General features: G+C 42.2%; 1 protein-coding gene across 1 annotated transcript; it reads right to left on the minus strand.

The window, feature by feature from the left end:
• Positions 1–18580: 18580 nt before the first annotated feature.
• Positions 18581–19789, minus strand: LOC147613977 (uncharacterized). Its single transcript, XM_086781272.1, has 2 exons — positions 19739–19789; positions 18581–19552 (listed from the first exon to the last, which is right to left on the minus strand). Exon 2 carries the CDS (start codon positions 19544–19546, stop codon positions 19016–19018), a length of 531 nt encoding a protein of 176 aa, XP_086637398.1. The 5' UTR covers positions 19547–19552; positions 19739–19789; the 3' UTR covers positions 18581–19015.
• Positions 19790–22056: the final 2267 nt, after the last annotated feature.

A 22056-nucleotide genomic window follows, 5' to 3' on the forward strand; every position in this document is an offset into this window, starting at 1 on the left:
CAACTGTAAATATGCTTATGTATGGATGACTTTTTTTGGCCCAAAAATGGTAGAAAAAACTATAAATATGCCCCAAAAATGGTAGAAACAACTGTAAATATGCTTATGTATGGATGACTTTTTTGGGCCCAAAAATGGTAGAAAAAACTATAAATATGCCTATGTTGGATGACTTCAAAAAATTCAGCCAAACATAGGCATATTTACAATTGTTTCTACCCTTTTTTGAGCTCATTTATGATGTCAAAAACATAAAATTCTACACCTAGAAAAGTTAGTAACATTGTGATGGGATTTTCAACACCTAGAATCCCTCTTCTTCTCTCATGAGCATAGGGAGCCCCCTTTCTTTTCTTAACACCAGTTGGCATCATGGAGGCATGGAGGCTATGGATACATCGATGCATTGCTAAGGGTCATCCACACACTCTATGCTTCCACAACTCTATGTCTCCATGCTACCAATGCATAGAAATATTGTAGCATGGATAATACCCTATGCTTCTTTGCCTTCTTGCAACATATATTTAGATACAACAATGCCTCCATGACCTTTACCAATAACTCTTAGCAATGCATCCATGCATTCATGGCCTCAATGCCTCCATGAAAACCAATGTTAAGAAAAGAAAGGGGACTCCCTATGCTTATGATAGAATCGTAGTAATTAAGCCTTAATTAATCGTAGTAATTAAGCCTTAATTAATCTTAGTTAAAAAATTTTGATCTTTGATTTGATAATGCTAATGCCCACACATACCTACTAAATGACATAGACAATGCATGGTTATGATGCCTAGATTGAGATTGATTGTGCAATTCAGATCCTAATATGATAAAAAAATCTCAGAAACACAAACTTGAAGAAATTTCTTGAATCAAAATAGTGAGAAATCAAATGAAAACAAAAATTAGCTTTGCAAAAAGAGCATGTACCTTTGCTCAACCTTGATGAGGACAAAGGGAAAATTTTGCAATAAGGAAAAAGGGAGAGATTTGAAGTCTTAAGCTCTACTATAGTGCAACAAAGCTTGTAACATTTTGAGGTTTTGTATTTTGGGCCCACCCAAACCTACATAAGCAAATTTTTTCAATTGTTATAGCCAATATAAGAGTTGATATACACATTTTTAAGAGTTGATGTACATATTTATATTAACGCTTTATAATAATACTTATAGTAGTGTCTCATAAAGTGTTTTAAAAAACATTACAAATAACGTGTTTTATTGTAGTGATTGCAACGTTTGGTTATAGTTTGGTTGTGTTTCACTAAAGCTAATGTGTGCAAAAGAAATAGTTTTATGGTATAAAGATTGTATTGAGTGGTAATTTGTAAGGTGAAGAATCTACAATGAAAAAGGTTGTGGATGTGGATTCTTTGAGTGGTAAATTGTAAATGGTGAAGAATCTAGAATGACTGAAAAAGGTTGTGGAGGAGATGTGGATGCTTTGTCAATTGAGTACCTTGCCCATATTAATCAAATAAATAGTGGAATTCAAATACTATGACCAGAACCACCAACGATAAAATAAACATATAAGATAATAATAAAAAATAGAACCACCACCAACCATGGTAATTTGTAAAAGGTGAAGAATATAGAACAAGTGAAAAAGGATATGAAGGAGATGTGAATGCTTTGTCAATGGAGTACATGGAGATTTTCCTTGCCCATATTAATCAAATAAATAGTGGAATTTAAATACTATGACCAAAACCACCAACCATAAAATAAACACATAAGATAATAATAAAAAACTGAACCACCAACCATGGTAATCTATAAAAGGTGAAGAATCTAGAACAAGTGAAAAAGATTATCGACTACATGGAGATTTGCCTTGCCCATATTAATCAAATAAATAGTGGAATTCAAACACTATAAACAAAACCACCAACCATAAAATAAACACATAAGATAATAATAAAAAATATAAGATTGGGTACAATCTCCCCTCTCCCCCCAATGTGTGTGGCTCCTTCTCCCACACACAGTATTTAAAACATATTATCAAAAATGGCCCTTGTAGCCATTGATAGAGTGAAACAATAGAAGCAAATGCATGGGTCTCTTATTGAGAAGGATGAAATTGGTAGTGATGCATATGAAGAGTATTGTGCACTTTTGCCGCACAAGTCGTAGCTGGGGACTTGCCGGACACCGTATGCGAGCCACGAATGGCTGCAAGCATACAACCAGGGAAGGAAGCTCAAACAGAATGCCAAAGGGTGTGTCACTCACCGCTCAACAGCTGCCTTGAAGGATTCCCGCGTCGCAGCCGTGAAGGAGGAGCCGCCGTCGCCGCTCTACCGCCTCTCCGCCGCCGTGCCGCTACACAGTGCTCGATCGCTCTCTCACTCTCTCTCTCTCTCTCACACACGCAGGAGAAGGAAACCCAAGAGATAAGGCAAGAGCACTCTTGTATTCACAACACATGAGAATGAGGATTTTAGGGTTACATTTGACTCATATAGGTGACTTGGCCGTTCACACTTGGGCGCCCATACATGGCCGGCCGACCCTAACCCTTATCCTACTGATATCCAAGGTGCGCCTCTCATCGGCGATCACCCAATCCCTTCATCCTTAACATATGGTGCCGACAAGCCCGGCCCATGACTCAGAATATTTAAATTAATGACGTAAAATATAGTATGTCGCAATGTCCGCCATGGGTTAACATGCCCCCCTTCCTGATGTAGATTCCGTCCTCGGAAGCTATGGTATGGTAAGCTCGAGAGGGTTGTTGTGGTAGACCGTCTGCAAAACAGGGAAGTAGAGTGAAGGTATGCTGGAATTCAAAAGATATAAAGTGTATAAATTCAAGCGTGTGAGACCACAATGGATGTTGCTATTAGAACTTAGTTTAAGGGTACATGAGTGAGCTAGTGTAGCAAATTAATAGGAGTTTAAAATTATTGAAAGGAATTCAAGAGTTAGCAAGGTGTCAAAGGTTAATCAAGGTTTATAACTGGCCTAAGTCAAGGAAAATAACCAAGCTTAATAAATAAACAGATGACCATACTGTGTCTACTCTAAGAACAAGTAGTTACCACGAGCCTAGGGACACAAGAAACATCAGAGTTACAGGAGCCTTTTGCCTTTATTTTTTTTTTGCACATGACAATTTTTATACACAATGGCGACCTTCCTAAGGCAAAACTAACATCGATCCTGGTACCATGTTTAACACAAGGCATTATCCAGGAATCTATTAGCTCACTTTAGGCAAGGCTACCCCCTACCAACCAAGGCATCGGTCTGGAGTAGAATACTCCTCGCCTACCAAGTATCAATAAGGCGATAGGCCAACATTAAAGCACATCATATACTTGTATTGCCATTTATTGTAGGCTTTTTTTTTTTTAAGTTTGTTTTGATCTTCGCTCCTGAACTAAAATGTGTTCTTACATCTTTTCGATAAGGGGTAAAATCTATATCCTAGAGGTCAACACACACACAGCCAGGTGTTCAAACATTAAGATGGTTTGACCCTAGACCTAAGACAATCGTATTCCAAGGTTAACTAAAGACGTCATGCTGCCTAGGAATATTTCCAATAAAGTTAAGCTCATTAATGATTTACACTAGCATGCAAGCAACTTCAAAAACTAAGTAGTACATTGATAATTTCCATGTGGTCATGCATTATAGTTTATGCAATTGATTGAACAGTAAAAACGAAAGAGAGTGGGTATGGAAGAATTACACCTGTAATTGGAGATCTCCTTGATTTGACGAGACAGCTTGCAATTTGATGTAGATATATTTTGATGAACGTTGCGGCAGTCTCTGGACTTGGAAGCGAACCCACCTCAAACTTTTTAACCTGTACAATCAACTAACAAGCACTATACCTCGAGAGGCACATCAGTGTGAAAATTTCAAGACTCGTTTAAAGAATCTAAACTAGAAAAAACTTGAAAACACTAACCTACCTACCAGTCACCACACTACTACTGAGGATACGGTAAGAGGATGTTGTAGAGTCCTGGCTCTAGCCCTAAGGCTAAGCCTCTATCCGCATCATCCAAATAAATAAAATCAACCTCAGTAGTGCCATGAGTTTCATCCGTCCATTCATCATTGTCAGATATTTCCTTTTCATTTTCCCATCCACATAGACTCATCAAGAATGTAACCATGCGAGGATAGTCATCTTGTGGAAAAGGAAAGAATTGGGCTATCGGGGATATGTCCTCTACGGAGTAGGGGTCAGTCATGGTTAATAGGCGAATTAGCCATTCTAATTCCTCAACATTTTCCTCTCTGGCTAATACATCTATATGATCCCATTCAGTTTCAATTACAGGATAGCACATGTGAAATATCTGAGAAAGGTACAGATGATACCTCTCATCAAAGGCGGGAGTGGATGAAGTGTATGATGATCGTGCATCTGCCATATCTGCAAACACAGATATAGCATCAGTAGGTTTGTGAGACAGGTCAATCTAGTTCTTGATTGTATACGGATATTTATCCTCTTTTTGTGCTCTTGCTCTTTTTACTATTTTTTGTTTTTCTTTTCTTTGTTTTGTTTTTTTTTTTTTTTTTTATAATGTATGAAGCTATATATATACATCCCCTTGAATTTGGCAATTACATGGTCAGGGGAGAAGGTTAAGGAGGAAGCATTAGAATGTCGAGCGTGAGTACATGCTCCCCCTTTCCTTGGGTAGATCATATTATTTGCAATGATGTTGCAGCCTCTTGGAACCAATTTGTCCAGCGGGTCATAGGTTGTGATGTGGGCAGATAGCTTTTTATGACCCTTGTGGCCACATCCAATTGCAGAGATGGTAGTGTACGCTCCCATTGACGAATGGAGGAAATGGTTTCCATCGATACTATTACAAGGGGAGATGTAGGCTCATCGGTTTTTTGTTGGGTGTTGACAAGAGTAGGTGTAGAGCATGTAGAAACTTCTATATGAGTGTGTGCCTGGCATGAGGAGCTAGAAGCTTCATGTGGCTCCCCCCTTCCTGAGCTAGGTGGTAATGATCGATATCGTTTGGGAATCCAAACTAACTCTGGAAGTGGTGCGGAGCACTCTGTTACCTTTCCCTTACCACGGTCTTGAATTGTCATTGGGGTGGCAACAATTGGTTTGCAAGGTTTTACAGGTGATGTAGAGGGATTCACCTTATGTTTAGAGACCCAAATCTGGTCATTCCCCTCGGAGTACCCTTGGGCTACTAATAATTTTTTAGGGATCCATCGCGATGTTACATTGCCCTTTCTCGGGTGGGTAGCTGCTTTCCTTTTACGAGGCTTCTTGGTGGCTGAACGAGATTGAGCAGGGGAAGTAGCTGTTAACGAAGCTTTGGGGACCCATTTGTATGTACTCTTTGGCATAGTAAGTGAAGCTTTAGGGACCACCCTGCCTGTTTCCACTCTTGGCATTGAAGCGTTAGAGGGGTGGCCAACAATCGAAGATGGTTTTGCCACTGGACTTTGTGATTTTTCGTTATCTAATATTTGAGTGGATGACTTAGGTGCGGGATTTTGAGCGGTCAGACCTAGTGTTGGTTCTTGCGTTGTGACTTGTCTGGTTGCCCAATCGATATTGCACTTGGTGGCCATCATCCATTTGCGCCCTAAGATTACAGTCCCTCCCATGGTACCAGTAGGCATAACCAAAAAGCTTTGAATTATGGTTCCCTTGTCATAGGCAACCGGAGTGTGCAGAATTCCTGATACAGGGGTTTTCTTCTTGTTGATTCCTTGAACTTGGATAGAACTCTTGGTTAAAGGTGGTTTTCCCAGTTGACACCACACGCCATATGATAGCAAATTATGTTGAGCTCCTGTATCCAATAATGCATTATACAGCACCTCCCCGTAAGGACTCTGTAACTCAATTGGGTATCTTAGAGGTGGGTCAGATTCCAGTGCATCCTCCTCTGCTTCCTCGAAAAATACTTGCGTAATTCCCAAGTTGGCTTCTCGTTGTCGCCTAGCACGCGGTTGACGTTCTTTGGCTTCGACTCTCGCTTGTATCTTTTTAAGCTCAGCTTGTTCTTTAGCTGCCTTCTTTTGATGGATTGCATGTAACTCCTCCTGGCTTAGGGGGTCATAGTATCTTTTGAATTTACTCCCATTAAGGAATCCAATGGTTTCAACTCCGTCGAGAGTCTCCACTCTGATGGTACCTTGCGGGGTAATTTCACATACTCTATATGGTCCCTTACCAGCATATTTGAGCTTCTTCTTTTCGTTTCGCACTCCATACATCAGGACTTTATCCCCAACCTTGATGTCCTTGTCCTTTAGGTGGCGATCAAACCATTTTTTCCTTCTATCCTTCTCCACAAGGGCATTGTACACAGCCAATTGTCTTTCTTCATTTAGCTGCTCAAGGATATATAGACGCTCTACTAAGGGATTACCATCCCAACCCTCTTGAGTAGCAACACGAAGACTAGGAATGACAAATTCCCATGGCATGACTGCTTCTTGGCCATATACCATTTTGAATGGTGTGCAATTAATAGCCACTTTGTACGCAGTACGATAGGCCCATAAAGCTGTCGTAAGCTTTAGATCCCAATCCGTGCGATGAGCTTCAACTGTCTTTGTCAAAATAGAGATTAAAGTCTTGTTGGTACTCTCGGCTTGGCCATTCGCTTGCGGATAGTAAGGAGTAGATTTATGATGCGATATCATGAAATTTGTTGTGAGCTCCTTAATCACTTCATTTATAAAATGCGTACCATTGTCGCTCACAAGTTCAAAAGGACAACCGAATCGTGTGATTATATTTTCAAAGAGGAACTTGGCTGTTGTCCTCGCATCTGCCTTACGTGTCGCTTTCGCTTCAGCCCATTTGGTCATATAGTCAGTGGCCACAATTATATAGCGAGATTGTGTGTTTCGGGCCGCTGGACTAATTGGACCTACAAAGTCTAAACCCCACTTTTCAAATGGTTGGTTTACTTTGATCGGATGTAGGGGCATCTGATCTTTCCTCTGCGGTTTCTTGTATCGTTGGCATTCATCGCAACCCTTCACAAAGAGTGATGCATCTTGGAACATAGTGGGCCACCAATACCCTGATTGTAAGATCTTTCGCGCAGTTAAGTCTCCTGAGAAGTGACCACCGGCTACGCCCATATGTGCCTCTTGTAAAATGTATAGATACTCATCCTCTCGGGCACAACGCCTAAGAACGTCATCCTTTCCTCTTTTATAAAGAGTCCCGGCTATCAGGCAATAGGGTTCGCATTCTTTGATCAGCTTTCGAGCTAGATCTTTACGAAGCTCCTTGGGTGGAAAGCCATTAACCAAAAAGTTAACAATCTTCTCACTCCATTCAGGCATTGTCTCCACCATGAACAGGGAAGTGTCAGGTAAGTCATCATCAACCCCTGTAGGAGCCTCACCATTGGGTATGCGAGACAAATGATCAGCCATAACATGTTTCTTGCCAGGTCTCACAACAACCGTGAAATCAAACTCAAGAAGAATCAATAGCCATCGTGTGATTCTTCCTGTGGAGCATGGTTTGTTTACCAGATACAACAATGCTTGATGATCCACATAGAAAACAAACTTGGTGGCAAGGAGGTAATAACGAAATTTCCTTACTGCATATATCATTGCCAACCCTTCTCGCTCCGTAGTGGTGTAGTTCATCTCAGCATCGTTCAACTGGCGACTGGCAAAGCTAATGGGGTAGTCTAGCTTGTGTTCTCCAGGTTGAGTTAACACACACCCAATAGCAAAGTTTGATGCATCAATATGCACATGGAAGAGTAAATCCCAGTTAGGCATTCTCAAGATTGGAGCACTCACCAAGGCCTTCTTTAATAGCTCATAGGCACGGTCACATTCTTCGGTCCAAATAAACTCGATGAGAAGCTTATACAATGGTCGAGCTATCTCGGCGAAGAAGAGAATAAACCTTCGATAATAACCAATGTGGCCCATAAAGCGTTGGACTCCCTTGTAGTTGGTGGGTGGGGGTAATTCCAGAATGACCTTGATTTTACTCTCGTCAGTGGAAATCCCATTTTTGGACACTATATGCCCTAAGATAACTCCGTGTTTAACCCAGAATTGGCATTTGAAAGGATTCAAGGAGATGCGATATAATCTACATCTTTCAAATATTTTTCGTAAACACATCAAGTGCTCGTCCCAAGAGGAATGAACACAAAGATCATCTAAGAAAGCTTCACAGAAGTCCCTTAGATATTCCTTAAAGGCCGTGTTTATCAATCGTTGGAATGTTGCAGGTGCATTGGTCAAGCCAAAAGCCATGACGCGAAAGGCAAACACTCCAAACTCCGTGATAAATGCTGTTTTAGCTTGGTCCTCGACTGCAATTGTGATCTGATTGTAACCCGAGTACCCATCTAAAAAGCTATATGCCTCCTTGCCTGCCACTCTTTCAAGCACATGTTCAGAATACGGCAAGGGGTAATGATCCCTTCTGGTGGCTGCATTAACCTTTTTGAGATCAACGCACACTCTGAGTTTCCCATTCTTCTTTGGTACGATGACTATCGGAGAAACCCATTCTGAGTGCTCAATAGGGTATATGAATCCACATTTTACAAGCTTTTCAATTTCCTCTTGTACAATCTTTGCGTACTTAGGATTCATTGGGTAGGGACGTTGCTGGACTGGTTTAGCAGTGCTAATCATTGGAATCGTGTGTTGCACCACCGAGGGTGGAACACCCTTCATATCATGATATGTCCAAGCAAATATGTCCTTGAATTCTTTAAGAAGCTTCGTAAGTGCAGCTTCTTCCGCCTTGGTGAGGTCTTGAGCAATATAAACTGGTTTAGACTCCTCATCCGGATCTGCTAAGTCTATCTCCTTAACTACCGCAGGGCCATCGTAGACACCGCTACTCCCATTGGTAGGCGTTCGTTGGGCTTTTGTGTAGACCACTTTACGTTCCCCTATGGTGAATGATTTGAAATGCTCGGGTGCGGGGTGTAAGTCTACGGGTTCTTGTTGTGCCAGGCTTTTTTCTTTCAATTCCGCTTCCTTTTGTTGCTGAGCCAACTCTTGGTTTTGCCGCCTTCTTGCAGTACGACTTAGTTTCGGCTTCTCTTCGATTTCTAATTGGGCGACGTCATGAGGTTGCGGAATACACCACATGACACTTTGGAGATATTGTCCCCAATTATTAGCTATCTTTCGATGAGCATCAATGGCTCCTACATAACTGAGCCATTCTGCAGTGGATCTTTCCTTGTTTATTGCAGTGCGTACATTAGCTCGATAGCGTTGGCGCTTATGTCTCGTTTTCTTCTTACCAAGTTTTTGATTTTTGTTTCTATCAGATTCGGACTCACTTGGTCGATCTTCACTTTCGGATGAACTGCAGGAGGCCACTGTCCTAGGCCTTGAGCACCTTGCTTCCACATTTGGGTGAATATTTGATTCATTTTTCCCATCAAGCTTAGGGTCAGTTTCTTCTTGAGATTCATACTCAGAGTTGCATTGGTCAGAGTCTTTGCTACCTTCAGTGTCGGTGGAGTTTGCCACTTTCTCGCCATCAGGGGTCAAGTGCATAACACCTATCATGTTTATTGGCACTAACGGTGGCATATCTTGCCCCTCAGGTGTTACCCAGCTTGTGCCTCTATTCCCCCATGTGTCTATGGTTGCCGCTAGGTGTACCCAATCCACGTTATCCGACTCAGTCATACCCGGTAGGACATCCATATAAGGAGAATCTTTCCCATCATCAGTCTCTTTTTTGCATGTATAGCAATACCTTAATGGGGCGGAGTGAATAGTGGTATCCGATCGATTATCAATGATAACCTTGCTTCCTAAAGGATGTGCACGACCATTCTCAAGATCAACTCGAATGACAGAGTCCTGGAATTGTAGGTAGACATGGTTTTTTGACCAGTCATGCACCATTTGTGCTTCCCTCATGAAAGGACGTCCTAAGATCATTTGATATGACATAGGATGCTTGGAGAAATCCATTACAATGAAGGTATGTTTTACCTTGTATCCCAAGACCTTGATCTTGAGGTCCCTTAACATTCCAATAGGTTTAGCTATGGTTCCGTTTGCCATCTTAACCACTATGTTTGTGACTTCGAGGTGAGGCCTTCCCATAGATTCCCAACAGTTTTTAGTCACAATGCTCACTCCAGCACCACCATCAAGGATTCCCTTTAGAGTTAATCCCTTGGTAGTAATGGGGAGGGTGGCATTAGATTCGTCACCTTCAAAGTACTGTCCCAACTTGTTCACAGGTATTTCCACGACCGAATCTTCATCAAAGTTGGGTTGTAGATCCCAATGCTCCCCTTCATCTTGAAGCGTGTCGGGTCTATCCATATTTGCAAATTGTGGTAACCCCGCCTTTAGTTCTCCATTGAGAAATGCCCGAAGAGCTAAGAATAGCTCAGGATCTCCATATAATTTGGATATGATCGTGGTTCTGATCTCGGAGGACATGAAATCCATTAGCTTGGACACATTCAGCGGTACTTTTCGAGACATCGCCCCTTGACTAGGGACTGGTGAAGATGGAATCACTTCCTCCTCGATGGGGTCAGGCATTCCCTCACTAAACATTCTTTCCAGCAAGAAGGGTGTTTGCCCACTTCCGGATGTCCTATCCTCACTTTCTTCCTGAATGATACTAGGTATCGCTAACGGTTTATGGTTCCTGTGAGGTTGAACTTGCGTAGGAAACACTGTGTCTGGAATTTTGATTTTTCTCGGGTTTGGCTCCAGTTCTCTTTGTGTTTCTTCCACCAAACCCCTTAAGTGTTGCACTTGTTCAATCTCCTCAACTGGGTTTGGGTAAGTACCAATCTTTTTCTTGAGGGTTTTTGGCCCACGTGGCTTGTCTTGGGGAGTCTCAGTCAGTTTGGGTGGTCGAGAGGGCATTAACTGACTTGGTTGTGGGGCCGAGGAAGTTTCCTTCTGTTTCCCCTTATTTTTGTACTCGCTTGATTCTCCTTCATTGAGCTCCCGAGTGGGTTCCTCCCTTAAGGTAGTGGCTTTGGTCCCCATGGTTTCTATTGAATCAGAATCATCTTCAGGATCATTCATATACACGGGGTCGTCTCCTGTCCCTATGTTAGTCTTTGAACTGGGCTTGGAGCTCGTGGCATTAAGCGATCTCTTTCGCCGTGTTTTCTTTTTCTTTGCCTGAGCGATTGATGCAGTATCCCTCTCTTCAAGAATGTAGTTTTGATTTTGAAGCATTGACCGTGTAACTACATTCACGGGTACAATGGGTGTGGTTCCTTGTGCTTGGTTGGTGACCTCAACCAAATTCAATGGCGTAATCTTGGGTGCATTAGGATTATGTGGACATTGAGCGATCAAATGATCTATGCCACAACGATTACATGTAAGTACCGGCATTCCCGATGTGCTCCCTTGATTTGGTTGCATTTGAGTGGCGATCTTCTGTAGCCTATTAGGGCACTCCGCTACACGATGCGGTCCACCACACTCGTAGCATTGAAGAGGTGGTCTCCTTGCCATGGTATTAAGGTTTTGCCCTCTTGTGGAAAGAGCAGCCGCTTGATATACAGGCTTGACTTGCCCGAAATGATCCTCCATGTAGTACTGGGGAATCATTTCAAACGTATCAATCCCGTATGGAGCAGTAGGGTCTACCTCCTCTTCATAATCCCCACATGCACTATGTGACTCACAACCCATCTGGTTTATTGGGGTAATCCTTGGATGTGGAGGTTGTGGTCCTAGCACTGGCGGTGGTAACGGCACAGACTGGACTACATTCGGATTCCTTGGAACTATGTACTGTGACGGTTGCTCGATAGGCTGTGCAGGCATTAGTGCGGGTACTTGAGGTGTGTTTGACCAAGCTAGTGGTGCTTGGTTTGCCAACATTCGCTTAAGTGTTAGGCAATCTTTAGATTGATGGCCATACTTACCACATGGATTGCAATTCCCATTGAATTTGACTCTAAATGTGGGACATTCACTCGTGCTATGTGGTCCTAAGCACACCGAACACCATTGTTGCTCTCTTCTTGGGTACATATGGCTATTCTGAGGAGCTCGATTACCCCTAAAGTATTCTTGGAGAGCCTTAGTAAGGTCGGTCACAGACATTTCAGATATCTTGGGCTCCTTGGCAATTGGTTTTACCGTCATTGGCTCGTGCCCAGATACTTGCGAACTAACGGATTTTGTTTCTGAAGACACCTTTTTACCTGCAATCATCAAGTTGTCTTCTAACTGGATTGCATTGGCAGTGACTGCTTCCCACGTTGTAAGACCTCTAATGACTGGCCATTGTAAATGTCCTCGTGGCGCAATCCTCGGATGAATCTATCGAGGAGTTGGTTGTTATTGAAGCGTTCATCGGGAGTGCAGCGAGAATTTAGATGTTTCAATCGACTTATAAAGTCTCTCACTGACTCCCCTTCCTCGCGTTCAGCTTTTTGGAGTTGAGATGCTACCCCCCAAAGCACACCCTCGCGTATGTATTCTTTCAAGAACAATCTCTTGAGAGTGGGGTAGTGAGTGCGCTCTTCAACCCTTAAGGTTCGATACCAATCTCCGGCCTTCCCACTCAAGGTTAAGCCTAAGGCTTTACACTTGTGCAGCTCATTGTGCTCTTCCAAGGAATCACACACGTGTTCAAAGACTTCAATGTGCTTCCTAACATCCTCGTTACCACTGAAGTTTTGAGTGAGCTTAGCCACTTGTACTGCCTTGCTTCTAGGTTCTCTCTCAGGCATACCCCGCATGTTTTCTGCAATGGATCGTCCGATCATCTGAGCAAATGCTGCGAGATCACCTAAGTGAGCAGGCATAGTTGGTGGAGGCACTTCTGGGATAGCCTGGCTGATAGGAGTTGGTGTTGGTCTGAGTAAGTTGGCAAATGACGTAGGATATGATATGTGACTAGGCCTAGCTCCCCTTGGATAATGGTTATGATAAGGCGGTCATGGAGCATACGCCATTGGCATACTAAGAGGCGTAGGAGCTACCTGAGCATGAGTAGCGATAGGTACATAGGGTCGATAGGCACTGGCACGCACTGTTGTAGGTACTGTTCCACTAGGTAGCGGTGTCGTACTAACTACAGCAGTAACAGGTGCACTTTCAGCTATGCTCATCATTGGGGTAGGCATTGCGGATTCCCTAATGGAAAGTTGAGCCAAAGTTGGAAAGCTAAAGTTACTACTCGTGGGCTCAACCTGCATTGAGACTCCAGGCGAAACAACATACGAAGGGTCTATGGGACTCACCGAGGGAGTCTCCAATTGTGATAGGGTTGGTTGTTTGGCCTTGCCCGTATCCAAAAACCTCATAGGGCCAGTGGAAACTAGGTCCACTCCCCTATTTTGCCTCTCAATTTGGATAATTCTATGAATCACCTCACATATCATGTGTTGTTGCTCCTCTAGATTAGTGGCGCTAGATGTAGATCGTAGGACTTCTAACCAACCTACATGGTATGTGTAACCCGTGTATAGGTCCGTTAGAGTCTCTGTGTGTAGATCATATTCCCAATTTTCATTGAGAAATATCCCATCTAGACTTGGTGTGCCAAACGGTTCTCTTGAAGTGGACGCAATGTCACTTCTTATGGATTGGCTTCTAGGGACCTCTACTTTAGGAGGAGCATCGGAATGTGGTAGCTCAGTAGGGCCCTCATTAAACGAAGTGGGTAGAATATCCACATGGACACTCTTTGGGAGGGTAGGGTCCACATAAGATGTGAATGGCGAATCTACTACCTCTCCTTCCTCATTTACTTCGCTTGTCGCATGCTCAGAGCGTGTAGCTCTACTAAAGGTCTCTATTAAACGACTAAACATGCTAGATCCGGGCTGTGGGGCCCACACTGGCATGTTTTGGCTTGTCTCCTCAGGGTTCTTGGTAGGGTGCCCTTCCATGGCTTCTGAGTCGGAGGATGAGTCACTATCCACTATTCGTGGATCTTGGGTTGCACTCCCTTGGGTTCCAGCCGAAGGCCAAGATGCCAACGTGGAGGGATGGTGTGAGCCTGCGTAGACTGAAACGCTTTCTAGTGGTTCAGGCTCTAGCACCCGACCAGAACGTAGATGCATGTGACGTGGGTACCCTACGTGCGTTGGTAACTACCCTTGAAACTCACACAAGTGGTTTCTTAGGTGTTTCGCACCCCGTTTTTACTTGTTTTTGTGTTGTTTTTAACCCGTTTTTGACCCCCTTACTTACGGTCGAACTTGGACTAGGGCGTGTGATAGCTCGAAACGAGCGTATCGTTTAAAGGGTCCTAGTGTGCTTTACAGCACCGTGTTCGCCTATCTAGAGCTCCTGTAATCCTCAAAATAGTCCGTTTCCTTTGGGGGAAAAGGGCAAAAGCCTATTTGCTTGTGGAGGAAAGGGTGAGGGCTTTATCCCACATGCTCACTTTACTCCTTGGGGAGTGGGCTACATATAGGGCACAACTTCCCATAAGCTCTCACTTGAGAGAAAGCTATGGAGGCTCACTCTCCTATATATATATATCAAAAGACAGAGACCGAGGCCGGGGTCGTGGGTCCTGGGTCAATTGGGGTTCTTTCTTTTCAAAAAATTTTTCTCCAATTAGAAAATCTTTCCTCTCCACATGTTTGGTTCTTTCTTTGAAAATAAAATTTAATTTTTTGTTTTTTATTTTTTATAATTTTTTTATTTTTTATTTTCTGTTTTTTTTGTGAGCTAAGTTTTCTAGGGTTTCCTTAGGGTTCAGCCTTGGCCGCGGTGCAGTTCGCACACACAGCACAGATCTGGGGATTCAGAAATCCCTCTCACACGCGGAAACCAGATAACAGAATGCACGCCCACACGCGGAGCGGAAAAATAACAAAAAGAAACAGAAATGCAGAAGACAACTTGCAGAAACAGAGATTGAAAACCACAGAAACACCACAACAGCAACACAGACGCCTTTCCTACAGTAGTGTAAATTAAACTTCGCGCAGCAGCAGCCGAGCTATAAACTGGAGCTTGGTGCAGGGCAACTCCCCGGCAGCGGCGCCAAAAATGTGCGCTTTTGCCGCACAAGTCGTAGCTGGGGACTTGCCGGACACCGTATGCGAGCCACGAATGGCTGCAAGCATACAACCAGGGAAGGAAGCTCAAACAGAATGCCAAAGGGTGTGTCACTCACCGCTCAACAGCTGCCTTGAAGGATTCCCGCGTCGCAGCCGTGAAGGAGGAGCCGCCGTCGCCGCTCTACCGCCTCTCCGCCGCCGTGCCGCTACACAGTGCTCGATCGCTCTCTCACTCTCTCTCTCTCTCTCTCTCTCACACGCAGGAGAAGGAAACCCAAGAGATAAGGCAAGAGCACTCTTGTATTCACAACACATGAGAATGAGGATTTTAGGGTTACATTTGACTCATATAGGTGACTTGGCCGTTCACACTTGGGCGCCCATACATGGCCGGCCGACCCTAACCCTTATCCTACTGATATCCAAGGTGCGCCTCTCATCGGCGATCACCCAATCCCTTCATCCTTAACATATGGTGCCGACAAGCCCGGCCCATGACTCAGAATATTTAAATTAATGACGTAAAATATAGTATGTCGCAATGTCCGCCATGGGTTAACAAGTATTATCTCAATGAGAAAGATGGCCATGAAGATCTTCGTAGAGATGAAAATCAAGAGGCAATTAAGGATAGTAAACATAAATATATAAGTGTTGATGACTATCAAGATCAAGATGTGGATGATATTGATGATGCACATGCTTATAATACATTTGATGGCATATACATTAATGATGCCAATGGATATGACCTGTATGTTGGTGAGCATGATGCATATGCTTATGAGAGGATGACACATTGGATAACCATGCTGGTCCTTTATCGGATGGTTGTGATATATATACATCCATACTGGTCCTTTATCGGATGGTTGTGATATATATACATCCAATGATGATGCTTTTCCTTTTGACCCCGATGGTACATGTGAGAAGAGTGAGGCCTATGTATGTGGGAGAAGGCATTAATTGTGGAGTTTGATTTTAATAGCCTCTCACATGGTTACGATTGGAATAGTTTCATTTTCTTAGTCTCTCACATGATTATGATTGGAATAGTTTTATTGGGATTATCTTTTCCTTATGACCCAAGAGGATACATTGTCAATGAGGGGTTCTGGATGGTTGAGTAGATATGAGTCCTTGATGATATTGTCAAGCTCTCAGGTGAGGGTGGGTTGTAATAAAGCTTAAAAGAGCTCAAGACGAGTTGGGCACAAGGCTAAGAGTAGAAGGAACTCATGGGGGTAAATGGTCCCAAGGCCAAAGGTTTAAGCATATGTGAATGGGGCAAGAAGTTTGGGCATGCCAATGGACACTTTTAAGTGTATTATGAAAAGTGCAACCATGTATATAAGTGAAAATAAGGTTAATTAGTCACTAATTAATATGCTAATCATAATTATAGTTTTCTCACTGACCTTGGCTATGGTGGCTTCTCCCACTTAAGAAGAAGAGTGTGCCCTCTTCTATTAAGTGCAACTGTGCAAACTCTTGTTAATGAGTATTCCACTTTCTTTCAATTCATTTATATTTCCATATAGGATGAATCTCCCCCAATATTCTTCTCACAAATGATGAGAGCAATCAATTCTTGAAAATGAGTAAAGTTCTCTTGAAGTCCAATGGAGGTTTGAAACTGGTTGTATTCTTTGCCAAGACCATTCAAGGTCATGGGCAAATACCATATCATCATCATCTACTAGTCATCCAATAGAAGCAATGGTATTTGCAAGCCCTTTAACCTTCACTGAGTATACCATCACACATACATATCACATCACCTCACCTACTACAACCCATTGTGTGTGCCACATCATCACACAACCACCATCACCCACCTTGTGTGACATATCAACTCACCTCATCATCACACCCCTCCACAAAATTGTGTATCACATCCCCACACATCACTTGAATATGATTTTACATCCACACACGTAATTTATATACTTCACTTTGCATCCACACACACACACACATCATTCAAGCTAAAAGCAAAGAGTAAGCAAGTCAATGAAACTCAACACTCAATTCCTCCAAGACCATGAGCACTCATGTAGGAAGACTCCTACAATAGACTAGCAATTAGTTAGAGTAGGCAACAATGAGAATGAGAGAAATCATAAGAGTAGAATAAGTAGAATCTTGGTGCTAGTACCCCCTCAAATCTGCTTATTTCTCTCCTAAGTAACAGCTAGGAGAAAGAGGGAGGAACATGCAAATCCAACGAGTTACCTTAGGCCTTCAGCCGTGCTTAGCCCATCTGAGCACAATAGTCACTCGCTCAACTAGTGCCCACAAACCTTGGGAAAGACATTTGTTCTCCTATAACGTTTGAGAGAGAGAGAGAGAGAGAGAGGTGGTTTTCCTATGCACAAGAGAGAGCGTACAATGAAGCTCCCTGAGGGTTTTGCTCACAAGTGGCTGCCTCTTGATTCCCCAATCCATAAAGATAATTCCATTTTCATGCACGTAAGACAAGGCCCACATACATAGTGAATTAGATTTAATATGATCTTATGTTATTTTAAATTTATAATTGTGGAAGAATCACATTTCCAAAAACTATCAAACATATTTTATCCTTAATTCTATAAAAAATTTAAAAAAATGGTTTCTTCATATTTGCAATACGACCCAACATTCATAATAAGCATGCGTATTAGGAGACTCTACAACTTCAAATATATATATATATATATATATATATATATATATATATATATATATATATATATATATATATATATGCAACACATTAACGTCATGAGACCGTACATGCAATTCAAGAGTTTTTTAAAAAAATGCAAAAGATGTTATTATATTAGTATCAATGAAAGATACATCACCCACATGTTAAACTTTAAGCTTCAGTAGCTTCCTAAACTTTAAACTTTAAGCACATTATGGCCCCAGCAAAGGCCCCCTCTAGACGGAGTCAAAGATATTCTTTTGCAAGCCTGTAAGCTGGCAAGTAACAATAGAGCTTCCATCAGGAAAGAAGCAGCAAAGATAATCCTTAGGAAGCGATTCAAAAGGTGACCGGTTAGGTCTGCAAGCAATAGATAGATGGGAGAAAAGCTACCCTTTCCTTTTATTAGTTGAACTAAACTACAAGTATCTTTTTCTAATATCTCCATAGATTATATGAACCCTTCAAATGAAAGTTTGGAATCACCTTTCAAATTTGAGGACTGAAGCTAACCCTATGAACCGTATTTTTGTCAATTGGATATTATACAGTAAAAGATGACCATAGTCTAATCAAATGCATCCGAAGATTAATTTATTTAAGAGAGCTCTTGTTTAACAGATATTATCAATTATTCGTGTCTCGTCCAATCTTCTCTCTGGTACTTTTCTCATACTTCGAAACACTTTCTAAGTAATCATGTGAACTCCATAAAGATGTTAAGGAACTTAAGAAAGCTCTCCAATTCTTCCATAGTCTGGCCTCTTGTTGTTGGTACCCACCCAGTCCACATGAGACCTTCCATCGTGGGACTCCACTAGGCTTTTCAATTACTCAAATCCAATGCGTAGATTAGCTTTATATGATTGAAGGGCATGAATCAAGAACAAAAACCATATATCAAAGCAAGTAGTGCAAGACATTCAAATACAGTAGTGCCAACCCAAGAGCTATGCCAGCTGCAGCACCTCTTCCAATTTCCCCCACATTTCCATCTCCAGAACTCGGCACTAGCAGCATGCAGTCGGCTCCGCAAAATTTCGACAAATTGGGGCATCTCAAGAGGTCAGTGGCATGCAGATGGCTCCAGACAGTTCCAATGAAGGGACATGAGGGCACACATGCATGCTCATCCTTTTACCATGTTTGAGGAGGAGAGAAAATGCATTATTTCACAGAGAGGAGTGCAGAACTTTGCTGTACAAAACGAGTAGTGCGGCGGCAGCTAATATACAGCAGAATGATGATGAAAAGATGGTCTCACTCAACCTTCAAACTAGCCACAATGGCTAGGCATGTCAGGAGCAATGTAACTAGCCACATCCACTGGACAGCATGTGTTTGGCCTTTGGTGGATCAGAAACCCAGCCAGTTTTGTGCTTGAATAGCTGGAAGCCATGGCTGAAGGCATCCACAAGCCTTCTGTAAGGCTGCTCTCTGAAGAAACCAATGCAGGCATGTAGATAGGTTAGGAGGTTACTGATGATGATGGCAGCCATGCCCTGGTGAGCCACAAAGCTCTTCCAACACCGAGCCAAGAAGTGGACCTCAGGTGCCGTTTCTGCAGCGACGGGCAGGAGGTAAGCGCGGGCGGCCTGCTTCAGGAGCTCGTCTTTGAGCTCTACCTGCAGCATGTGGGCGGCCAACTTTGGTTTTGAGGGACCCCATATGCTAGGGTTGGCCGAGATGAGGTCTCTCAAGCTTGTGTACTGCTGCAGTGCCAATCCATGGAGCTCTGCTTCATGCGGAAGATGATGACCATGGTGCTCATGAGGGTGTGTGTCGCTCAACCGTGTGGGCAACGTCTTAAGGCGCCGCAGCCCTACCTTCACCTGTATTGCCATTCTCGCCTGAAAGCCAAAAGCAGAACAAACAAAGCCACACTCAGGAAAACAGGAAGATTGAGCCCACAATCGAGCACGTACCTACTCTAAGCAGTTATCTAGTCACGAATTCGTGATAATGAACGCGAAATTGATCTGATTCCAAGCTCATTAGGCGGTAAGAAACTGATTAGAGCGCTGAGTAAAACTTACCTGCTGAGTAGGAAGAGAGGGGGCCTTCTGGAGAGAAGGCTCAGGAGATGAGCGGGGACAGTGAGCCAAGCTCTTTTATCTCATATAAAACTTGGTGCTCGCCCTCCCATTGGCCGATTGCACCGTGACAGCTCGGCGCTTCCACGGGCCCCGCACTTCCCTGCTTCCTACGTGGCATATCGTGCCAGCTGGCCGCCTCCCATCCATTTAAAAACACCTTGCCCCAAACCTTCTTTTGTCGTTTTGTTACATCAATGAAGAAGCATTACACTGATGATGTGGCATGCTATCACATGGCTACCACATGCAAGCATAGAATGGCTCCAACTCTCACACATGCTCCTGCAAGTTGCCCCTCCTCCCCTGTCATCCTTTCCACAATTCATTTTAGCACCGCGCCCCCAATGGGCCTTGATAACAATCTTCTAAACAGTGTCCACAAGCATCCCATTGTGTATAATTTTCCCCTAACGAGTAGTCGCCAAAAAATAATAATAATAATAATAATAATAATTTTTCGCTAACAACAAACCTTTACCATTTTTAAATTTTTGCACAACTAATTCCTAGTTTGTTATTTTTGCTATCTCTGTCTCAATCTTTGCAACATGAATAGGCCATTCCCTTGTGAAATCCGAGATTCTCGAGCCCTTCAAAGTTTTTTAAAACTCTGAGATGGTGCCAACTCAATTATTGGCCCTTTCCTCTTTCCATGAAGAAAAATATGGGTCACATGATCGAAGTGTGTTTTAGAATACTAATATTGATTCCAAGTACTTAGTGAAATGTATTCTTGTTGAAAAGATGAGCATTTATTCTCGTATTAGTGGCCACAACATTACTTGTTATATGCCAAGTATAATACGCTTGGGTATCTATTAGTTACATTCTCCAAATTACATTTTCCAAGCCAAAAAGAAAGCAGCACGTACTTATCCACGACATTACTTGTATATGGCAAGTACAATAAAATAAGCTTGGGTATCTCTAAGTTACATTCTCCAAATTACATTTTCAAAGCTAGAAAGAAAGGAGCAAGTACAGCCTCACCAAAAGTGTATTATGATTCGAGATCTCCCTACTTATGCTACACGAGACTAGGGGACGTGCTACTGTCCCAAACCTTGAAAGTATAGCCTTCAAAGAAAAACCTTATGTAGAAAGTCTATATATCGAGGACTTACTAATATTGTGTGTATGGGGTCCAACAAGAAAGGTCCCTTCTTAACATGTAGGACATGCAAGCTTTGGAAATGTATGTCTTATGTCCACACAATACGACTTATATTAATGAGTAAAAGAATAAAGAGGAAATTATCACCACATAAACAAGAGAGCTATTTACTATGATTATATAATGTGGACATGTTCTTCATTGTGTTTCTACTATACAATAGTTAAAACAAATCGAAGGATGTATCTACATATTCTTCGTTGTGTTCCTAAGTCATTTTGTTCAATTTACTTGGAACAAATCAAAAGAAGGATCTATCATGTAATACATTTTTTAAATTCTCAACATTTTTGCTTATAATTTGCAGCTCATTGGTAAACTATTATCAAAGAATAAAAATAAGAACTCATTGGTAAATCAAATATACCAAGGAGGTCATGCCTACTTCACTAGTGTTATCCGAGGAAAATTGGTAATTTAAAGCTCATTGGTAAACTATTATCAAAAAATAAAAATGAAAACTCATTTTGGTAAATCAAATATACCATGGAGATGTTGCCTACTTCACTACAGTATCCAATTTACAGAGCTCACAGGTAACTTCACTTGATCACTAAGCTTTTGCTAACTTTCTCTTCCTCTATTTTATGGTAGGTGGGTGGGGGGGTGTGTGTGCATGCACACGCATGCATGTATGTAGAATGTGCAAATCATGGTGAATCAAAGCTTGTGAACTTCATCATGTGAAAATTAGGATAACAAAATAAACAAAGATAATGATTAACTCATATCTAAAAACATAATTACGTTACTAATGTCACTTTAAGAGTCCAAGTTACATTCATATATAATGAGCAATCATCTTCCACACAAAATGTGTGGTACCTAGCATGCCAAAACGATGTTGCTTCCTTTCAAGCATGTTACATGTGTGTGTACTATCTCTCTATGGTGCACTAAGGATGCTTACTATGTCATTGTATTTAGTGCAATATCGTGGGTTATCTATTGATTATGAATATATGCTTGTGTTGTAGATTTAGGAGGTTGTGCTTGTGCTTAGACCATACGTGTGAGGATTTGTTGAGTGAGTCCAAATAAATTTTCCGTATTCACATGATAGTAATTGGTTGGAGGTTAATTG

Source organism: Cibotium barometz, chromosome 43 (assembly GCF_041138505.1).
Source record: "Cibotium barometz isolate CiBa-2024 chromosome 43, ASM4113850v1, whole genome shotgun sequence".
Classification (NCBI taxonomy): Eukaryota; Viridiplantae; Streptophyta; class Polypodiopsida; order Cyatheales; family Cibotiaceae; genus Cibotium; species Cibotium barometz.